Raw genomic sequence first — 18,465 nt, 5'->3', positions numbered from 1 at the left:
ACCCTGATGGGCGCCCTGACCACCCGGGTGGTCCTCCAGGCCGTGGGGGTGGGGGACGGTGCTGCCACTGTTCACCAGGGCCACCCTCACCTGGGTGCTGCGGGGTGAGACCCCCAAAGCCCCTTCTCACCCCAAAACCATGCATGGCCGCAGGATCCATGTTTCACCATCAAATCCCCCAATTTTACCACAAAATGTCCACGTTTGACCCCCAAATCTCCCATTTCTGACTCCCAAATCTCCCTCTTTGGATCCCAGATTTTCCCAGTTTGACAGCAAATCAGCCTCAGCACCCCCAAAATTCCTATTTTTCATCCCCAAACCTATCCTGAATCTCAAAATCCCCCAGTTTTACCCCCAAATCTGCACCAGCACCCCCAAAAGCCCCCACTTTTGCCCCCAAATTCTCTTTGGACCCCAGAATGGTCTAGCAACTAAGCAGTGCCCAGTCAAAACCAGCCCAGCTCCCCAGTACAAGAGAGGATTTTGGTGCTGGGACAAATGGTGACGTGCCAGCTGGGTGCACGGGTGCCTTTTCGTGCCCTGAGGTGCCTCGGGAGGGGCAGGATGGGCTAAAGCTTCCCTCCTCCTCCTCCTCCTCCTCCTCCTCCTCCTCCTATCTGGGCTGGATGTGGGTGCGCGGTCCTGGGGGCAGCGGTAGAGGCCGGGGGGGACACTGCTCAGCACACTCAGGGGGGTCCCTGTGGGAAGGACGCTATGGAGTCCCAGCGGCTTGTGGCTGCAGCTTTATTTAAAAACCTCATTATTCCAGTACGGCCTTTTTCCAGAGCGTTCTGTCGCTCGGAGGCTCAGCAGAGCCAGCAGCACAGCGACCGCAGGCTCCATCTTGATGTCAGACTCTGCTCTGTGGTCAGGCTGGAGACGGTCTCGGCTGCCAGGGCCCTGACGGAGAGTTCCGAGTCTTTCCTCAAGGGCAGGAGCGCTGCGAGAGAAGGGAGCAGAGCAGCCGTGAGCCCCCAGTGCCCGCAGGGCCCCCCAGGGCCCCCCCAGCCCATGCCAGCCCCAGCCATCTCCTTCCCTGCCAGGAGGAGCCGGTGAGACACCCGGAGCGGCTGAAGCTGCTGCTCAGGAGTGACCCGTGTGCCCCCGACACACAGAGGGGCTCAGGACTGGGCCAGGCCACAGAGTCATTTTTTTGTTTGCTGTTCGAGCTGGTCTAGAGTTGTGTGTGGCCTCAGCGAGCCCGTGTATTGATCTGAGCATCCCAGCGTGGAGTCTGGACATCATCAGCCTCCTGGCAAGGGGCAGGACAGAGACGGCTGTCCTTCCCCCACAGATTCCCTTCCTTTTTGGTGAGGAAACAAAATTCCTCCAATTTCAAGACTTTACTAAAGAGATATGCTAACCTATGTGTTAAGACACAAACAACTTTCTGAAACTGCTCGTCTGCCCCTGGAGCATTTTCCTGCCCAGGCTGTCCCCTACTCACTGTTGCAGATCTGCCACACCCTCTCCTGGCTGAGGGTACTCCGGCGCCGCACAGCAAGCCCTGGGGCACAGAACTGATGTCAGAGCTCTGCTCCCCCTGGGCAGGGCTGTCCCCCGGCAAGGACAGCACCCGAGGGCTCTGGGACCCATCAAGGCCCCCAGCGAGCCCACCAGTGGGGACTGGGGCTGGGTGGCCCGAAATGGGTCCGGGGACTCACCGATGAACCTGACGGCCGCCTCCCGCACGGTGGCCTGAGGGTTCTCCACGTAGGGCAGGCTCTGGCGCAGATACTCGTCCACGCTGTTCCTCTTGTGCGTTATCTGAGGGAGCACAAGGGCACGGGGCTGGTACGGACCCTCCGCAGCCGTCCGGACCAGTCCCTCCCGCCAGCACCCCCGCTCCCTCCCAGTGAGTCCCGTCTCCCAGCCGGGAGCCCCGTGGGGCTGGGGGCCAGAGAGAGCCGCAGGCAGAGGGGGCTGGGGGTGCCGAGACCCCTCCGTCCCGCTGCCAGGGCCCAGCTGGGCCGGGCTCTCCTGGAGAAGAGCCCCTGGGGGCTGCGTGCTGGAGGGCAGGGAAGGAGGCTGCAGCTGGAGCAGCGGGGCTGGGGCAGGGCGGCGATGCAGAGCGGCACAGCCCCCCCAGGCACGGCTGCAGCCCCCGTCCAGCCCGGCCCGGGGGTTTGGGGGGTGTCCTCACCAAGCAGTCTCCGATCAGGTGCGTCTGCCCCGTCTCGGCCGCGGAGCTGAGCCTCCTCCAGCCCAGGAAGTCTCCACAGGCGCTGAGGGTGTCCCAGGAAGCCTGCGGAGAAGGAGAGGCTGGGAGATGGCACCAGAGCCCAGGGAAGGAGAGCTGGCATCCTCCTGCTCTGAGCCTGGCTTTGAGCTGGGGGCACGGGGTGATCCCGGGATTGGCTCCCCTTCATTGCTGGGGCCATCCCGCGCTCTGGGAGCCGGCCCCGACTGAGCAGGGAACTGTCTGTGCCAGGTTCTCTGGCCCTGCTCGTGCTGGGGCTGCAGGGACCCTTCCTGTGGGCCGGGGCGACGCCACCTCCCCCTCCAGCTCTGCAGCACGGGGACCAGTGCAGCGGGACCCCGCGGTGACACACGTTCCCATTGTCCCTCAGGCCCAGGCCACCCCCGTGGTGTCAGCACGCCCCTCCCCGCGACACCACTCGCTGTCACTGCACCTTGGCCACGCTCTCGACCTGGTCGCTGGTATGGAAGTACAGTGGGATCAGGTTACTCTGCACTGTCTTCACCATTTTTTTCTTGTTTCTCCCCACTGCAGTCTTCATGATATCTCTGAAGAGGCTGATGGAGAGCTCCCGCACCCGGCTGCACTCCTGGCAGGGAGGAGGACAGAGGCAGCTCAGCACCAGCTGCTCCTCGCCCACGGGGAGCAGGGGCGTTAGCGTGGCCGGCGGAGAGGAGCTGCTCCGGGGTCGGATCCTGAACCAGGAGCCGTCGGCCAGTCCCGCAGCTGCGGCTCAACGGCCCCGGAGCCCTGAAAGGCCGCGGAAGAGGAGCGGGGAGGGGAAGAGCCCCCAAAGGCTACGCAAGAGGAGTAAGGGGGGAGCCCTGCCCAAATGCTTCCCGCATGGCCGCGCTCAAAGGCAGCCACGTTGCAGCCATCGCCTCGGCTCAGGCTCCCATGGCAGCCTTACGTCATCGAAGAGGGGCAGGAGCTTCTCCACCAGCTTCGGGGAGATGAGGTCGGCCTCCTCCCTCTTCATGTGACCCATCACATTGATGAACAGCACCAGAGCCTTGCTCTTGACATCGGCGTTGGCGTCCGTCAGGGTCTCCAGTATGTCTGGCAGCAGCACTGACATTTTTCTGGCCTGTACGAAACACACCGTTGCCTGTTTGTGAAGCGGTGAAAGACGCCCCCCACCGCCCCAGCCCCCGGCTGCCGATGTGGCTCCCCTTGCCGACCCCCCACTCACCGTTCCAGGTGTTTTCGAGAGCATGACGAGGCCCGTGAGCACCAGCGAGAGCATCACCGGGCTGGGACGCCTCAGGTACCTCTGGGTTTCATAGAGGGCAGCAAAATCCGCCTCATGAATGTCAGTGCAGAGCAGGAGCTAAAATGGAGACAGTGGTGAGACCAGCAGAGCTGTAGGGCTCCCTCGCCCCCCACCAGCACGCTCCATGGCAAGGGTCTCCTCTCCCCCTGCGGCCACCTCAGAGTCCCCACGTCTCTGACCCAGGACCAGCAACCGCCTTGACTCTGGTTTCTGCCCCTTCCCGGGGTCTCCAGGCTGCGGAGCTGGGCAGGGGGATGCAGGCAGGGGGGAGGGCAGAGGCTGCCTGTGCCGGGACAGGCTTGGTGGGGCCAAACCAGCGTGGGGTGGGCCCGAGCGTGTGGCACAGGGGTCTGGCTGGTGCTGAGCAGGGGAAGGAGGAGGAGGTGGAGGAGGAGGAAGGCAGAGCGCTGGGGCTGGGCGTGGGTCACTCACAATCATGGGGTAGATGCAGGCGTCCTCCGTGGCAGAGCTGAACACCCTGCGCAGCCGCCGGTCCTGCAGCACGTCGACCAGCTGCAACAAGACGCTCCACAAAGCCCAGCGCACGGAGATCAGCACCTCCCACATGGCCATGGCCGCCCTGCGGAGCCAGAGCCAACTCGCTCAGCAGAGCTGCCTCGGCTCCTCCGGAGCCCGGCCCTGCCCACCCCCTCATTTCGGGGTGCCCGCGGAGGCAGAGGGGGGTGAGGTTCTGTTCCCATGGGGCAGGGGCTCTGCTTGGGCCGGCTCTGGCTGCAGGGGGAAGCGTGGTGGGATGGAGAGCCCTGCCCCTCGGGGATAGATATCCTGCAGTTTTCCGTGGGTCTGGCAGCCGGAGAGTCTCTGGGCCACTCTCCCCGTGGGGAACGAGCCCTCAAGGCTCTCGGGGCCGGTACCTGTCACACGTTGGAGAGATCCTCAAGAGGCTCCTGACCGTCTCCCTGGGGCTCCAGTCTGTCAACACCAGCAGCAGTGAGTCCAGGCTCTTGCGGGCTGGCTCCGTGCGGACGTGCTCCACATATTTGTGGATGTATCTCATGATTTCTAGCACCTGGAGGGGACATGGGTAAGGATGGTGCTGCCGTTCCCACCCCTCCCTGCTGCCTTGAAATGGTTTGGGGTGCCTGAGAGAGCCGGGTTAGGGCAGGAGGGAAGAACAAGGCTTGACACGTCTTGACACAGGAGGACGGTCCAGCCACGGGGCACTTACATCCGCCAGCCAGGACGCGGGGTCCCTCACGGCCATGTACACGACATCTATGCCCTTCTGCCTGTCCTGGACATCGTCTGACGTCAAGGCCTCGATGGCCACGAGGAGAATGTCCGTCCTCTGAGAAGGCCGGAGGTATTTGCCAAACACCTACGGGAAGAGGGATGGGGGGAAGACGTGTCACTCTGAGCACGCCGACGGTGCTGCACGGCTGATCAGCTCAACCGTCCCTGGGTCCCTTTGCTCGCACAAGCTGATGCCACGGACAAGGGTCCCTGCGAGGGGGGAGCTCATTACCTTTGTCATGTCGCTGCTGTCAAGCCAAGAAAGCAACGAGGTGCTCTCAGAATCGCACCCTGGTTGGAGCTCTGTGAGCTCTGGCTCCTCCTCCGGCAGTGTCTCGCCTACAGGGAAACAGGGAAGAGTCGGTAGGACACGCCACCCTCGCCAACGAGCCTCCCGGGCGGCGAAGAGCTTTAAATGGCCCCACGCCGAGGGAACGGGGTCCCGGCATCGAGCCCGCCCCGGGGAGCCGTCTACTCACCCATCTGCAGGGGCTGGACCATGGACACCTCGTGGGGCTCTGGAGGAGAGCTGCTCTCCTGGGGAGCCTCCACCTCCTCCCAAACCACCCTGGGGCTGCTGGGGGGTCTCTCTGCCATCTTCAAAAATGGAGGGAAGTGGTTGAGGGACCGGGGGGGGTTCAGCTTAAACGCCGGGGGCGGTGGGGAAAGACAGGCTGTGCTCAGGCGTCTCCTCGCTGCGCTCCTGCCCTGTCCCTTCCCCGACTTGTCAGACCCTGCGGGGCTGCGCTGCTCAGATACGGTGCCGGGGGTGACACGGAGCGATGTCACAAAGGGGTCACATTGTGACGCGTCACCCAGGCCGGGCGGGGCAGGGGTTCCCCTGCGGGGGATGGGGACCATGGGCCATGGCTGCTCTCGAGGTGCCCCCAGGCCCCCACCATGTCCCCTCAGCGCCTTCCTGTACCCCCCGGCTGGTCCCAGAGGGTTCACACACCCCGGCACAGCCCCCGGGCCTTCTGCTTTGGTCGCGACAGAAACACTCCAGCCTGCCCCGACTCTCCCTGGCGGTCACCTGAGGCGTTTGCTCGCCCCTGTCCCGTTCTCTCCCGCACTCGCAGAGTAGCTTTAATCTGCTACAAGAGTGTCCTGGGTTCAGCTGGGATAGAGTTCATTTTCTCCAGCTGGGAGGGGCACAGCCGGAGTGCCAGGCCCAGAGTGGCCATTGGAGTGTTCCCCATCCCGTGACGTTATGCTCAGGATATAAAGCAGGTGCGCTCTCTCCTGCTTCCAGTTTTCTGACGGCGGGAGGATCTCCGTTCTGTCGGGGTCGCTGGCTGGGAGCGGGCTGGGTATCGGTCGGTGGGTGCTGAGCAATCGCCTTGTGCATCACCCATCTGTACTTTCTATTATTGTGTTTTATTACAATCCCTAAACTGGTGGGTTTTAATCTCAACCTACGATCTTTCCTTGTGTCCCTCCACTCTCTTCCCCCGTTCCCCCGACGGGGGGAGGGTGACCGAGCGCTGCGTGGTGTTTGGCTCCGACCGAGTTCAAACCACCAGAGTCCTTTTTGGGGCCCAGCGAGGGGCTCGAAGGGTCGAGATAACGGCAGATGGGGTCAGGGTGTCATAACCATTGGTTAAAGCATTCATTACATTGGCTTATCAATTGCTGGGCATAATGTCCATCACTTGGCGCCTTAAAATTTCATCACCTCATTTGCTGTCTATCGTCCCCCTGCTGCTGCTCACCGCCCGTGGGAGCTGGGTTAAGATTTTTGTTCTGCTGAGCTGCGTAACATTGATCGGAGGCGCGATGAAGTTGTCAGTCCTGAGGCTACTTACAACTGTGTTTGAGAACTCGGGGAATTTTGAATATCCAACTAACGTGGTCATCTTACTGCTGAGAGCCAGTGTGTTCCCACGTGTGGTTCAGGCTTTGTTCAGGGTTAAGCAGCTATTGAAGAGCATCACCCGGAGATCTACCCCAAGGCTGGAGAATTATTTGTGGCTGGGGGTGTGTCAAAATCCTATTAAAAACCCCCCAGGGGTTGAGAAGCTTCTGGAGAGCGCTGCGGGTTCGCTTTGTCCGAGCTGTTCCTGTTAGTGGAGAGTGAGAGAGACCTGGGCACGAGGCCCTCGGTGACCTTCCCTTGCAGGGGCTGTCACAGGGAGACTCTGTGGTTCAGAGCTCCGGGGCCTCCCTGGCAACTGTTTTAAGCCTTTCTGTGTCTCAGGGCTTTGAGATGAGGTCAAACAGGAGCTCAGCTGTGGGGCTGCCCGATGAGTTTCCTGCTCAAAGCCTGCAATTAATTTCTTTGTCGTGACTTCGCAGGGCTTTGTGTGCGGGGCAGTGCCGGCGCTGCTCAGGTGTTCTTTACCCATGAAGCGAAACAAACTTAGAAAGAGAGTTTTTGAACTCCCGGTGACCTTTGCAAGTGTCACTTCTTTTTGCCAAGGGAATCCCACTGAGGACAGAGGATTATGCCCCACGCTGTCCCCCTGCCCCCCAGGCGCTCACCTTCGGCCCCAGCCCGGTGCCCACGGCCACGTCCCCTGGCACCACCACTGTCCCCAACGTCCAGCCCGTGGCCAAACTGGTGTTGGTGGCACCTGCGATCCCCAGTGTCACTGTCAGCGGCAGCGTCCAGCAGGACAGCGTGGTGTCCCTGCCCCAGCAGTGACACCCCCATGGGTGCCCCCACCCCAGGACCCCAACTGTCCCCCTCAGCCCCCACCTCCCCCACCATCCCTCCCCAGTCGGAGCGTGGGACAGTCCACAAGCACCCCCGTCCTCTGCTGGGAAAGCCAGCAGGACCTCTGGGTGGGGGCACAGTGCCCCCGGTCTGCCCAGTGACCCTACTGGGACCCTGGTGCTGGGGACAGGGGGTGGCCTGGGGCTTCCCCCAATGTCCCTGTATCACCCCCGGGTATCCTGGGACCTCTCTATGGAGACAGGGGGTGTCCTGGGGGTTCTCTGCTGTCCCTCTGTGCCCCGCATTGTTCCCAAGTACCCAGGACCTCTCTGTGGGGATGGGGGTTTGCTTGAGGGTCCCCCAGTGTCCCTCCCAGTGTCTCCCAGTCTCCTGGCACCCCTCTATGGGTCAGGGGGTGTCCTGGGTGTCTCCAGTGTCCTCAAGTGCGTGGGGGGTGCAGCGTCACCATGTGACTTGGAGGTCCCCACGTGTTCCTTGGACCCCTGTATGGGGATGGGGGGTGGCCTGGGGGTGCCCCACTGTCCCCGTGGCCCCTCCCAGTGTCCCGTGATGCCTCTATGGTGAACAAAGAGGGTGGCTTGGGGGTGCCCAGAGTGTCCGTGGATGTCCCCCACTTTCCCCATTTCCCTTTCCCAATACTTCCCAGTGCCCCCCAGTGAGCTTGGTAGGACCCCTTGGGGTGGGGGATACCGGGGTGTGACCTGGGTGCCCCTCGATGTCCACCAAGGGCCCTGGGTCCCCCTTCCTGGGCTGCCCCCCCCGGGGACCCCCTGTTAATACCTGCACCCGCACGCTGTTAATAACCCAATGAACTCCCAGTGCCCCGCAGCCGCCCAGTGCCCCGCAGTGCAGCCCTGTCCCTCCGCGTCCTGGGGTTCTTGCACCCGCGCCGGGGCTCTGCACTTGTGCAAACGGGGCTTTGCACAAGTCCGGGGCATTGCCCCCGCATTTGCCCCAGCCCCAGACATGGCACGTGGGTTTGTACAAGCCTGAGCTTCGCACAGGCCTTTGCACAAGCACTGAACTTTGCACAGGCGTTTGTACAAGTCCCAAACGTTGCACGAGCCTTTCCCCAGGCCAAAGCTCGCACAAGCCCCTGAGAAGGGGAGGGCTTGGCTTTCTGGGCCTTCGCAGCTCCCAGCATTTTTGTCACTATTCCTTATCCTCATCTTCCTTCTCCACCCCATCCTCCTCCATCTTCCCCTAAAAGCTCGCACAAGCCTTTACACAAGCCCCAACCTTTGCACACCCACTGGTACAAGCCCCACCATTATCCGACCCTTTGCCCCCTCCCTGCCCAGGGGAGGGCAGGGCTCGGGGTGGGACCAGCTCCACTAAAACCAGCAGCTGCCAGTTCCCGGCCCCTCTCCCTCCAGCTCCCACTGACCCCCCCAGTGCCAGTGCCCCCCCGCCGTGCCCCTTCACTTCACCCCGCTCCGGCTCCCCCTTCGCCGCCGGCTCCAGCCCGCGGGTCTGCTCCTGCCTCGCCCTCAGGGAGTAGCTGGGGGCTTGGGGATTTGGCAATTTGGGGAGGGGGGAGTGTGGTCGGGGCGTGGGAAGGGAGCCGGGGAGGAGGGGCCGTGCAGACCCCCGGGAGAAGAGGGAGGAGGGAAGGAGGCTCTAAAGGTCTCAAGTGTAACCCCTGCGAAGGGGAATCCAACCCCAAACTTCATCTGTTTGTTGCAGAGCGGAGCTGGAGCCAAGGGCTGACATCCCCCAACCCAGTGCTGCCCAGACGCTCACGGCCACGGGGTTTCTTGACACAACCTCACTTCTGGCAATTTATCTATTTATTCACAATAATATAATATTTCTCTGGGGTATTTAGGGACCCCCTCACGCGCCTCCGAGCTGGAGGAGCATCCCGGCGGAGCGGGGCAGAGGCTGCGCGGGCAGCGGGGACCCGGCTGCCGTTCAGCTGCTCCCGGGGCAGAGGCGGCGGCGCAGCACGTTCCCCGTCAGGAGCTCCCGGGGGTGCAGCAGCGCGTCGCCGGCAGATCCCCCGCGGTGCCCAGCGCTGGCGGACGCTGTGCCCAAGGGGTGGGCTCGGGGGCGCGAGCAGCGGGCGCTTGCGGATCTTCGTCTGGGGGCACTCGTAGGCGCTGCCCCGGCCCGAGGCTGGACGCGGCCCCGTCAGGAAGGAGTTCTTGGGCCGGGCTTGCTTGGCAGGCGCAGCGGAGCTCCCCGCCTTCTCCAGAGTCTTGTCTGCACGCAGAGTGGCACCGGGCTCTGCTCTGCCCTCGCAGTCTTCCTCCCGCTCTCTCCGCTCCTCGGCGTCGCTGGCGCTTCCCCGCTGGCTGCCGCTGTCGCCGTCAGCGCTGCTCTGCCTGCGCAGCCGGCGGAGCCCCAAGAGCAGGAGCAGGGCTTCGGCGGGGGCCCAGAGCCACCAGTGCCAGCCAGCAGCGAGGAGCACGCCTTCCGCAGCGAAGCTGCACCGCTCCTGCCTCCTCTGCGCCATCTTTGTCAGCAGGCTGGTCACCTCCTGCCTCAGCTGCTCCTGACGCTGCCGCAGGAGCTCTTGCATGTCCGCATCCTCCCGGTCACCCTCCCTCAGAGAGTATCGCGCGACGCTCAGCAGGGTCAGGATGCAGATGATGCCCACAGCCATGGTCTGCAGGAGGAGGAGGAGGGAGAGAAGGGGCTCAGTGGGGCTGGCTGGGAGGGAGATGGCGGCTGGGGCAGCAGGGGAGAACGTGCCGGGGCTGGGGCCGGCTGGGAGAGGGGCCGAGGGAGCTGGGAGGCACTAAGGGTGAGGGCGGTGAGCGCTGCAGGGACGGGGACGTCTCCCCGCAGCCCCCGGGCACTGGCCGTGGCTGGCAGCCCCCGCAGCCCTGCGCCCAGCCCCGAGGGCGGCACCTGCCCTGCCCCAGGCGCTCCCCGCAGCGGCTGCGCCCTCGCCCCCGCTGGAGAAACCCCCCTCGGGGCCAGAGCTTCTGCCCCGGCCTTCGGCCGGCCCAGCCTTCCCCCCGCCGCCCTCACTCACCGCTGGCCTGAGCCAGACTGCAGCGGGTGCTGCCGCCTGGCACCCCGGTGACACCCTCGGGGACTTCTCCTCTGTGACGTCACAGGCGCCAGAGCCCCACGGGGACACCCGCCGCTTGGGCCACGGCCACTGCCCCTGGCTCTGCAGCCCCTGCAGCGGGCACAGCACAACCCCCCTGGCAGGACAGAGCTCCCGGGTCACTCAACCTCCCCAGGCAGCAGCTCACCTTGAAAATCTCTTGTTCCAAGTTCTCCTTCCCAGACATCGTCTCCAGGCAGTCGCAGTAGAACTCCATTTGTACTGTCTTGCCTTCAGTGAGGAGCACCCCAGTGTCCCTCAGGACATCTCCCCCTTCCCCAGGCAGTAAGACAGGAGGGACATGGTGCCCTGGATGCAGCCCTCCGCTTGCTGCCGGGACACCGAGGCGGCTGCGGCCACCTTGGAGTATTGAGGGGCTCCAGCTCCTTGTTGCCTGAAAAAAAACACGAGAGGGACGGAGACGTTCAGCCAGTGGCCCTTCCACGGGCGCTTCCCTAGGCGAAACAATCGTTGCCTCGCCCAGAAAGACAAAACCCCCAAATTTTTGGCTCTGCTCCGTAGAGGGGGAGTCGCTTCCGAGGAGTTCTCAGCCCCAGGGAAGGGACACGATGACCGCGGAGCCAACTGGGGCTTAATCCGCCCTCTTACCGGGTAGGTAGGCCTTGCTGTCCGTCAGGCTGCGGAACATGACGGGGTTTCTGGCCAGGCAAAAGACCTGTGGATAGTCACGGCCTCCTCTGCAACCTGGATCTGTCTGGAGACAGCGTCGAAGCAGCCGAGGAGGGCGGGAATTCGGACACCCTGGAACAGAAGAGAAGGAAGGACTGAAGGGTGAGGACGGGAGAGGGAAGAGCTGGAGCTGGCCCTGAGCAGGGATGGTGCTTTGGGATGGATCCTGCCCGCTCCCGCTTGGGGAGGAGACGCTGAGTCCTCCCCCTCTGAAGAAGTTCTTAGCCTGCTTCTTGTATAGTCCCGACCCAAGGCTGGCTTAAAACCCAGCCAAGCTAATCCTATGGAGGCAGTTTTAACAAAGGAGGGGGAATTGACTAAACACAGGGGGTTTGCTACATTAAGACAACTCAGGACATAGAAACTGCTCACTCTACCTAAGCTTTTCATTAGAACATCTTGAAGTCTTTCCCAGATTTGGGTGAGATTACATTGTGTGGAAGAAAGATGAAGATGACCACCCTGAAACTGAAGCAAGGATTGGAACCAGAAGAGAAGAATTTCTGAGACAGGGGATGGCAGTGAACTTCAATCACAGAATCACAGGGTCATCTCATTTGGAAAAGCCCTTGAAGCTCCTCCAGCCCTGTAAGGGGGAGGCGCTCAGATGATCTTGCGATGTACGGGAAAAACAGAGGCACATGAAAAGATCTCGTGATACACGGAAAGAACAGGGAACTAAAGATCTCGCGATGTACAGAAAGGGGTATATAAAGCAATTGCGCAGTTAATAAACCGAACAGATAGCATCCACCATATTGGCGTTTGTGCTCTCTTTTCCCGTGGAGGTTAACCTCCTGCAAGGGTTAGCTGTGATCTGAGCACCACACCCCTGTGGCTAAGCAGATGGAAAAAAACAGCTAATGCCTTACCACTACGCAGCCCAACCATGAACCTCACCCTGACCGTTCCCAACACCACCAGATCCCTCAGCGCTGGGTCAACCCGACTCTTCAACCCCTCCAGGGATCCCGGGGACTCCCCCCCTGCCCTGGGCAGCCCATTCCAACGCCCAACAGCCCCTTCTGCAAAGAAATCCTTCCTCAGAGCCAGCCTGACCCTGCCCTGGGCAGCTTGAGGCCATTCCCTCTGGGCCTGGCGCTGGGTCCTTGACTCAAGAAGCTTAAACCCAGCACTCTGCTCCCTCCTGGCAGGGAGTTGCAGAGGGCCAGGAGGTCTCCCCTCAGCCTCCTCTTCTCCAGACTGAACCCCCCCAGTTCCCCCAGCCGCTCTCCAGCAGAACTGTGCTCCAGACCCTGCACCAGCTCCGCTGCCCTTCTCTGGACACCCTCGAGTCATTCAAGGGCCTTTTTGGGGTGAGGGGCCCAAAACTGAACCCAGCAATCGAGGGGCGGCCTCACCAGGGCTCAGAGCCCTTCCCCGTCCCCGCTCCCTGCTGCACAGTTCATTTGCAGCCGCTCACCCAAACGCCCTCGCTCCACCACGGTCCCTGCACCCCCGCTCTGGACGCAGCGCCGGGCGGTACAAATCCTCTCGCCGTGCAAAGTCTGAATTGCTTAAGGCAGCGCTTCGTGGCGGTGAACCGCCACCTGGCGGACCTGCGGGAAGAGCAACGCTGTGACACGCCCGACAAGTAGCGCCTGGAAAAAAACACCCCCCCGGCCCCCCTGAAAACCCCTCAACAAACCCCAACGCACCCCCCACCGCCTCACACCCCTCCCCAGGGCCCTGCCCCCATACCCCCCCCGCCCGCCCGAAGAATAACGACACGAACAGACCTTATTTCCTGCGGGGCAGGGCCAGCCAGCGCTCCACGCGCCTTCTCCTGCGCTCTCCAAAGGGTGTTTCCGCGCCGCACGGGCCGCGCCCGCAGGGCCCAGCACCGGCCCCTCCCGGCGCACGCAGCCTGCGCGGGTCAAGGAGGAAGAGCAAGGGTTGATTTCGGAGCGGGAGCGCGGCCGCACGGCCCTGCCCGGGGCTGGCGCCGGCCCCGGCTTCTCCTCAGAGCCGCGGCTTCCGGCGGGGTCCTGCCCTGCCCGGGGCGTCCCTCTGACCGCCGGCTGCCGCCCGCGCGCCCGCCCGCGGCACCGCCGCAGCGCGCCGGCGCGGGTCAGGCGCTGGGACGGGCACCTGTCGCGGGGTCCTTGCCGGAGCTCCCCCGGCCCCGCCCCGCCCCGGGACGCTCTTGCCGCCGGCGGCGGCGCGTGCAGGTACCGCGCGGCGCGGGAAGGGCCCGGCCGGGGCCGCCGGCGCCTGGGCCCGGGGAGGGGGGCGGGGGGGCTTCGGGCCCGGCCGCTCGTCCCGGCGGGGCGGGGGAGCCGGCAGCGGGGCTGAGCGGGCGGGCGGGTGCCGGGGGAAGAACCGGCGGGGGCTCCCGGGGGAGCCGGTGCCTCCTGCGCGGGCCCTGAGCTCGGGGCGTGCGGCCTCGGCCGCGGCGGGGGAGGCAACGCCGCCAGACCTGTCTCGGGCTCGGCTGGGCTGTTGAAGGCGGAGCAGCGAGGGGGATCTCCGTCCTGCGGGGCTGTCTGTCCGTTTGGGGTTTGCAGCCGCCCTCTCCCGGCGGTTTCCTTCGGCGGGTTCGCGTGCTCCTTAACGCGCCGTGAGCGGCCGCGGCTTTGCACGGCCCTGCCACAGTTTCTGGCAGCGCTGCCGGTCTCCTGCAGTGTTCTTGGGCGGGCACACGGCTGGCGGTGCGGGTGCTGCTGGTTTTGTTGCTGGTTGGGCGTGTGGGGGCTGTTTTTTTCAGGGGAGGGTGATAAGGAGCAGGCTTGAGCTGAGACTGGTTTTTGCTCGCACTCTGTACTGCCCTAGCGAGCCCCAGAAACGTGGCCTGACGTGCCACAAACGGTCTTTCCCGGGGAGAACCGAGGGATTTCTCGATGGCCGTGTGCTGCGTGGGACACCGGCCATAAGCCGGGTGGCAGGTGGCCACGGGGTTCCCAGGAAGGTTAATGATGAGAGCTCCCCGGTTTCTGGCAGTGAATCCCTTTGTTCTGCGGCTGATCCTCCGTGAGCCGAAGGGTAAGAGGGATATACGGGGCTAAACCTCAGGCTGCTGCAGAACAGTCCTAAAGGCCGTGTCCAGCCTGCAGAAAGCAGCTTGACTGCCCGGCGGCTTTGGTTGTTTTCTTTAACGGAAAACAGCAGTGCTCGGCCTGATCTTTTAGGGTCTTTTCCCAAACGTTTTCCTACTGTATTCTATTCTTTACTCCTTGCTGTTCTGTAAGGACACTGTGTGACTGGAACTTTGAGACAAAAGCCGCCTTAATGGCAGAGTCCAACCCACGTGAAGCTCAGAGGTGAGCTGTGCGCTTATTTTGCATCATCCGCGCAGGACTTGGTTCCTGCTTTGAGATCTCCCTGCCTTCACTCTGCTGAACTGCGCTTTGCGTTGCAGTAGCAGCTGCTGTCTGTAATTGTGTCTCTCTCGTTGCACAGGATTCCTGGCTGTATCAGACCGGCTGCCTGAAATAAACGTGGACTGGCAGGGTCGGTGGCTTTGTGACCATCAGGCGCCTTCTGGAGGAGGCGGTGGGGGAGCAGAGAAGGTATTAGGTGGCTGCTTTTGTTTGTTCAAAGCTCCATGGAGGTGATTTTTTCTGAAGTGGAAGAATTTGGGGAAAGTAACGTCGTGACTCTTGGGAAATACCATGTCGAGTGCTCAGAGTGTTTTGGCCTTGGGTTTGGTTCTCTGTTCTGTCCCTACCACTTGTCCCCCAGTCTTGAGCTGCTCTTGGCTTGAGGCCTGACTTTAGGACAGTCTGGGTACTGAAGTAGGTCTGGCCGGTCCCTCCAAGCCTGTGAACTCGGGGTCTGAATTGTTTTTGCCCTTGGGAATTGTCTCTTCTCTAGTATTAGTCCAAACATTACTGTTTTACTGCGTGTTAGTCCCGGGCATAATGGTGTTTGACCTGGCAGCAGGAGGTGGTGTAACCTGGAACAGACTCCACTGACAAATGGATCACGGACCAACAGATTGTTTCTTTCCCGCCTCAGATGGAAACTGGTTGATCTGAAGCTCTTTGTCCTTACTCAGGAAAAAGGTTTGTGGTTTTTTAGCCTCTCCCTTTGAAGGTCGAGGTGATTCACGGAAAAAAGACTCTAAAACTCGAGTAGAGTTATAAAGCAGGTAGGTTTACTCCAGCCAGGGTGCAAGGGGATTCCTCCACAAAGCTTGCACACCCACCACACGTTTTACCAAAAACTCATCGAGTGTGGATATCCGTATTCATTGGGGTACATAACCCAAACGTACATACGCATGAGTAGGGCTGGGTTAGTTAGAAAGGCAGATGCCAGCAGGTTATGTCATCTTTGCACCTGCACATTGCCTCCTGGTGGTCGTCTCCGGGGGACTTTGGGAGGAAGGCTCAGAGTCTTTCTCATCTTGTGCTTTTCCCCGGAGCATGCGCAGATTCTCTTGGCCAAGTTCTTGAATAACAAGAGTGTTTATCAGACGGTTTACTTTCTGTCTTATCGAAGAGAACCAATAGAACTTCTACCATTCGTATATGGCTATCGTTACTCGTTAGTAAAATTCCAACTAGTTAGAGCCAGCTGTTACTCAAGGCCAAAAGTATAGTAATTTGTTGAACATTGTAATCCTTGGTAGATTTTCACAGAGAACTGCTTCGTTTTGATGACTCCTGGTCCTTGGTAAATTCCACAGAACAGTCTGGGCAAGCAGGATTCTCAGCAATATTAAAAAAGTACTATAACTTGCTGTAAGTAAATAACTTGCTAAGCAGTTTTCTATAAGTGAATAAGTAAATAAATCTCAAAACAAGTAATCATTTCTCTGTATCAATTGCTGTTTCTTGCATTTCTGTTCCTTGAAGAAGGGGAGGGGGCGCTGAAGAGAAGGCTGCATCCAGAGCTCTCTTTCCTCTCTTGCGGAAGGAACTCCAATGTTAAGCGTTGTTTCTCTGCTCCGGTGTTACAACAGCACAGCCGGTCGTTTGTGTGATCACGGGTACAGTTTGCAGTGTCGTGTTGAAAGCAGAACCCGGTCGTGTTCTGCTCCTCTGTTTGCCAGTTCCCTGCCGTGTGGTGTTGGTGGGGGGCGCTGGCAGGTTACGCTGGATTGTGGGAGAGAACCCGCGGCTTTGCTGCGCCTTGGGGCGGGGAGACGGGGCTTTGCTGCCAGCCCAGGAGCATGGTAAGGGATCCTTAACTCACTGACGTTCACGGGATGCAATCTTCAACCGAGAAAGACCACCTCAAAGATCTCTGTCCAAATGCTACTGAAAACCCCCCAGGGGTTGAGAAGCTTCTGGAGAGCGCTGCGGGTTCGCTTTGTCCGAGCTGTTCCTGTTAGTGGAGAGTGAGAGAGACCTGGCACGAGGCCCTCGGTGACCTTCCCTTGCAGGGGCTGTCACAGGGAGACTCTGTGGTTCAGAGCTCCGGGGCCTCCCTGGCAACTGTTTTAAGCCTTTCTGTGTCTCAGGGCTTTGAGATGAGGTCAAACAGGAGCTCAGCTGTGGGGCTGCCCGATGAGTTTCCTGCTCAAAGCCTGCAATTAATTTCTTTGTCGTGACTTCGCAGGGCTTTGTGTGCGGGGCAGTGCCGGCGCTGCTCAGGTGTTCTTTACCCATGAAGCGAAACAAACTTAGAAAGAGAGTTTTTGAACTCCCGGTGACCTTTGCAAGTGTCACTTCTTTTTGCCAAGGGAATCCCACTGAGGACAGAGGATTATGCCCCACGCTGTCCCCCTGCCCCCCAGGCGCTCACCTTCGGCCCCAGCCCGGTGCCCACGGCCACGTCCCCTGGCACCACCACTGCCCCCAGTGTCCAGCCTGTGGCTAAACTGGTGTTGGTGGCACCTGCGGGTGGGATTGGGGTGGGACCAGCTCCATTAAAACCAGCAGCTGCCAGTTCCCGGCCCCTCTCCCTCCAGCTCCCACTGACCCCCCCCAGTGCCAGTGCCCCCCCGCCGTGCCCCTTCACTTCACCCCGCTCCGGCTCCCCCTTCGCCGCCGGTTCCGGGGAGACTGTTGGAATCTTGAGGGGAAAATGGAGAACTGGGGGGCCAGTGGGATCTGGGCGGGGGCTAAGGGGGTTTTGGAGGGACCAGGGCAGAGGGGGGGAAATGGGGTTTGGAGCGGCCACAGGGGTGATTTGGGGTCTCTGGGGGTCCCAGTGGTATCTGACCCCCCCTCCGTGTGTCCCCCCTCAGCAGCTTCTGCTGCCTCAGTTGTACCCTGAGCGTGTCAGCCCTGACTGACTCCAGTACCAGTGCTGGGAGGCACTGCAGGTGCTACTGGGAGGAACTGGGAGAGGGATGGGGGTCACCAGAAGGGGTGCTGGGAGGGCACTGGAGGGCACTGGGATGCAGCTGGGGGCTACTAGGAGGGACCTGGGGGGACTGAGAGGTAACTGAGCACTGGGATGGGAGAGGACTGGAGACACTGGAAGGTGGTTGGGGGCCGCTGGGAGGAGCCAGGGCGATGCTGGGAGAGACTGGGAGGTAACTGGGAGGGAGGTGCTGTAGGTGGGGTGACTGGAAGCACTGAGATGAACTGGGGGTCACTGGTAATTGAATGTGGTGGGGGACTACTGGGAGGTGTCTGGGGGTTAAAGAGAAGGACTGGGAAGTAGCTGGGAGGGGGGGTGGGGCAGGTGGGGGTGACTGGGAGCACTGGGCAGGCTCTGTACAGACCCTGATGGGCGCCCTGACCACCCGGGTGGTCCTCCAGGCCGTGGGGGTGGGGGACGGTGCTGCCACTGTCACCAGGGCCACCCTCACCTGGGTGCTGCGGGGTGAGACCCCCAAAGCCCCTTCTCACCCCAAAACCATGCATGGCCGCAGGATCCATGTTTCACCATCAAATCCCCCAATTTTACCACAAAATGTCCACGTTTGACCCCCAAATCTCCCATTTCTGACTCCCAAATCTCCCTCTTTGGATCCCAGATTTTCCCAGTTTGACAGCAAATCAGCCTCAGCACCCCCAAAATTCCTATTTTTCATCCCCAAACCTATCCTGAATCTCAAAATCCCCCAGTTTTACCCCCAAATCTGCACCAGCACCCCCAAAAGCCCCCACTTTTGCCCCCAAATTCTCTTTGGACCCCAGAATGGTCTAGCAACTAAGCAGTGCCCAGTCAAAACCAGCCCAGCTCCCCAGTACAAGAGAGGATTTTGGTGCTGGGACAAATGGTGACGTGCCAGCTGGGTGCACGGGTGCCTTTTCGTGCCCTGAGGTGCCTCGGGAGGGGCAGGATGGGCTAAAGCTTCCCTCCTCCTCCTCCTCCTCCTCCTCCTCCTCCTCCTATCTGGGCTGGATGTGGGTGCGCGGTCCTGGGGGCAGCGGTAGAGGCCGGGGGGGACACTGCTCAGCACACTC

The 18,465-nt window shown here is 61.4% G+C and overlaps 2 protein-coding genes across 5 annotated transcripts; both read right to left on the bottom strand.

Annotated features, from left to right (window-relative positions):
* Window positions 1-741: 741 nt before the first annotated feature.
* Window positions 742-8,917, bottom strand: LOC141972861 (uncharacterized). Of its 2 annotated transcripts, XM_074930902.1 has the most exons (12): window positions 5,210-8,917; window positions 4,963-5,069; window positions 4,666-4,815; window positions 4,352-4,506; window positions 3,909-4,056; window positions 3,396-3,533; window positions 3,114-3,290; window positions 2,637-2,792; window positions 2,147-2,248; window positions 1,668-1,770; window positions 1,451-1,510; window positions 742-943 (listed from the first exon to the last, which is right to left on the bottom strand). In XM_074930902.1, the coding sequence occupies exons 1-12, from the start codon at window positions 5,589-5,591 to the stop codon at window positions 810-812; spliced, it is 1,812 nt and encodes a 603-aa protein (XP_074787003.1). In that variant the 5' UTR covers window positions 5,592-8,917; the 3' UTR covers window positions 742-809. The 2 variants fall into 2 exon arrangements, with proteins under 2 accessions (XP_074787003.1, XP_074787001.1); XM_074930900.1 differs by having other exon boundaries at window positions 3,114-3,533.
* A 60-nt stretch (window positions 8,918-8,977) lies between these two features.
* On the bottom strand, window positions 8,978-13,140 carry LOC141972889 (uncharacterized). Of its 3 annotated transcripts, none has more exons than XM_074930944.1 (4): window positions 12,898-13,140; window positions 12,582-12,717; window positions 10,617-11,744; window positions 8,978-10,018 (listed from the first exon to the last, which is right to left on the bottom strand). In XM_074930944.1, the coding sequence occupies exons 3-4, from the start codon at window positions 10,683-10,685 to the stop codon at window positions 9,194-9,196; spliced, it is 894 nt and encodes a 297-aa protein (XP_074787045.1). In that variant the 5' UTR covers window positions 10,686-11,744; window positions 12,582-12,717; window positions 12,898-13,140; the 3' UTR covers window positions 8,978-9,193. The 3 variants fall into 3 exon arrangements, with proteins under 3 accessions (XP_074787045.1, XP_074787046.1, XP_074787047.1); XM_074930945.1 differs by having other exon boundaries at window positions 10,617-11,230; XM_074930946.1 differs by lacking the exons at window positions 12,582-12,717; window positions 12,898-13,140 and having other exon boundaries at window positions 10,617-10,862; window positions 11,078-12,029.
* Window positions 13,141-18,465: the final 5,325 nt, after the last annotated feature.

The sequence above is a fragment of the Athene noctua genome, chromosome 36 (genome assembly GCF_965140245.1).
Source record: "Athene noctua chromosome 36, bAthNoc1.hap1.1, whole genome shotgun sequence".
NCBI classification, from domain to species: domain Eukaryota; kingdom Metazoa; phylum Chordata; class Aves; order Strigiformes; family Strigidae; genus Athene; species Athene noctua.
Note: the sequence above shows the minus strand (reverse complement) of the source record. Positions and strands in the feature narration are given on the sequence as shown.

What these genes read in the sequence shown, in the direction of transcription:
- LOC141972861 (XM_074930900.1), bottom strand. Translation starts at nt 5,591, where the DNA reads ATGGTCCCCATCCCCCGCAGGGGAACCCCTGCCCCGCCCGGCCTGGGT. An exon ending in TCCTGCCCCTCTTCGATGAC is followed by an intron (nt 2,793 to 3,113) that starts GTAAGGCTGCCA and finishes CCTCCCTGCCAG; the next exon opens with GAGTGCAGCCGGGTGCGGGA. An exon ending in ACCTGATCGGAGACTGCTTG is followed by an intron (nt 1,771 to 2,146) that starts GTGAGGACACCC and finishes GTGCTCCCTCAG; the next exon opens with ATAACGCACAAGAGGAACAG.
- LOC141972889 (XM_074930944.1), bottom strand. Translation starts at nt 10,685, where the DNA reads ATGGAGTTCTACTGCGACTGCCTGGAGACGATGTCTGGGAAGGAGAAC. An exon ending in TGGAACAAGAGATTTTCAAG is followed by an intron (nt 10,019 to 10,616) that starts GTGAGCTGCTGC and finishes CTCCTCCTGCAG; the next exon opens with ACCATGGCTGTGGGCATCAT.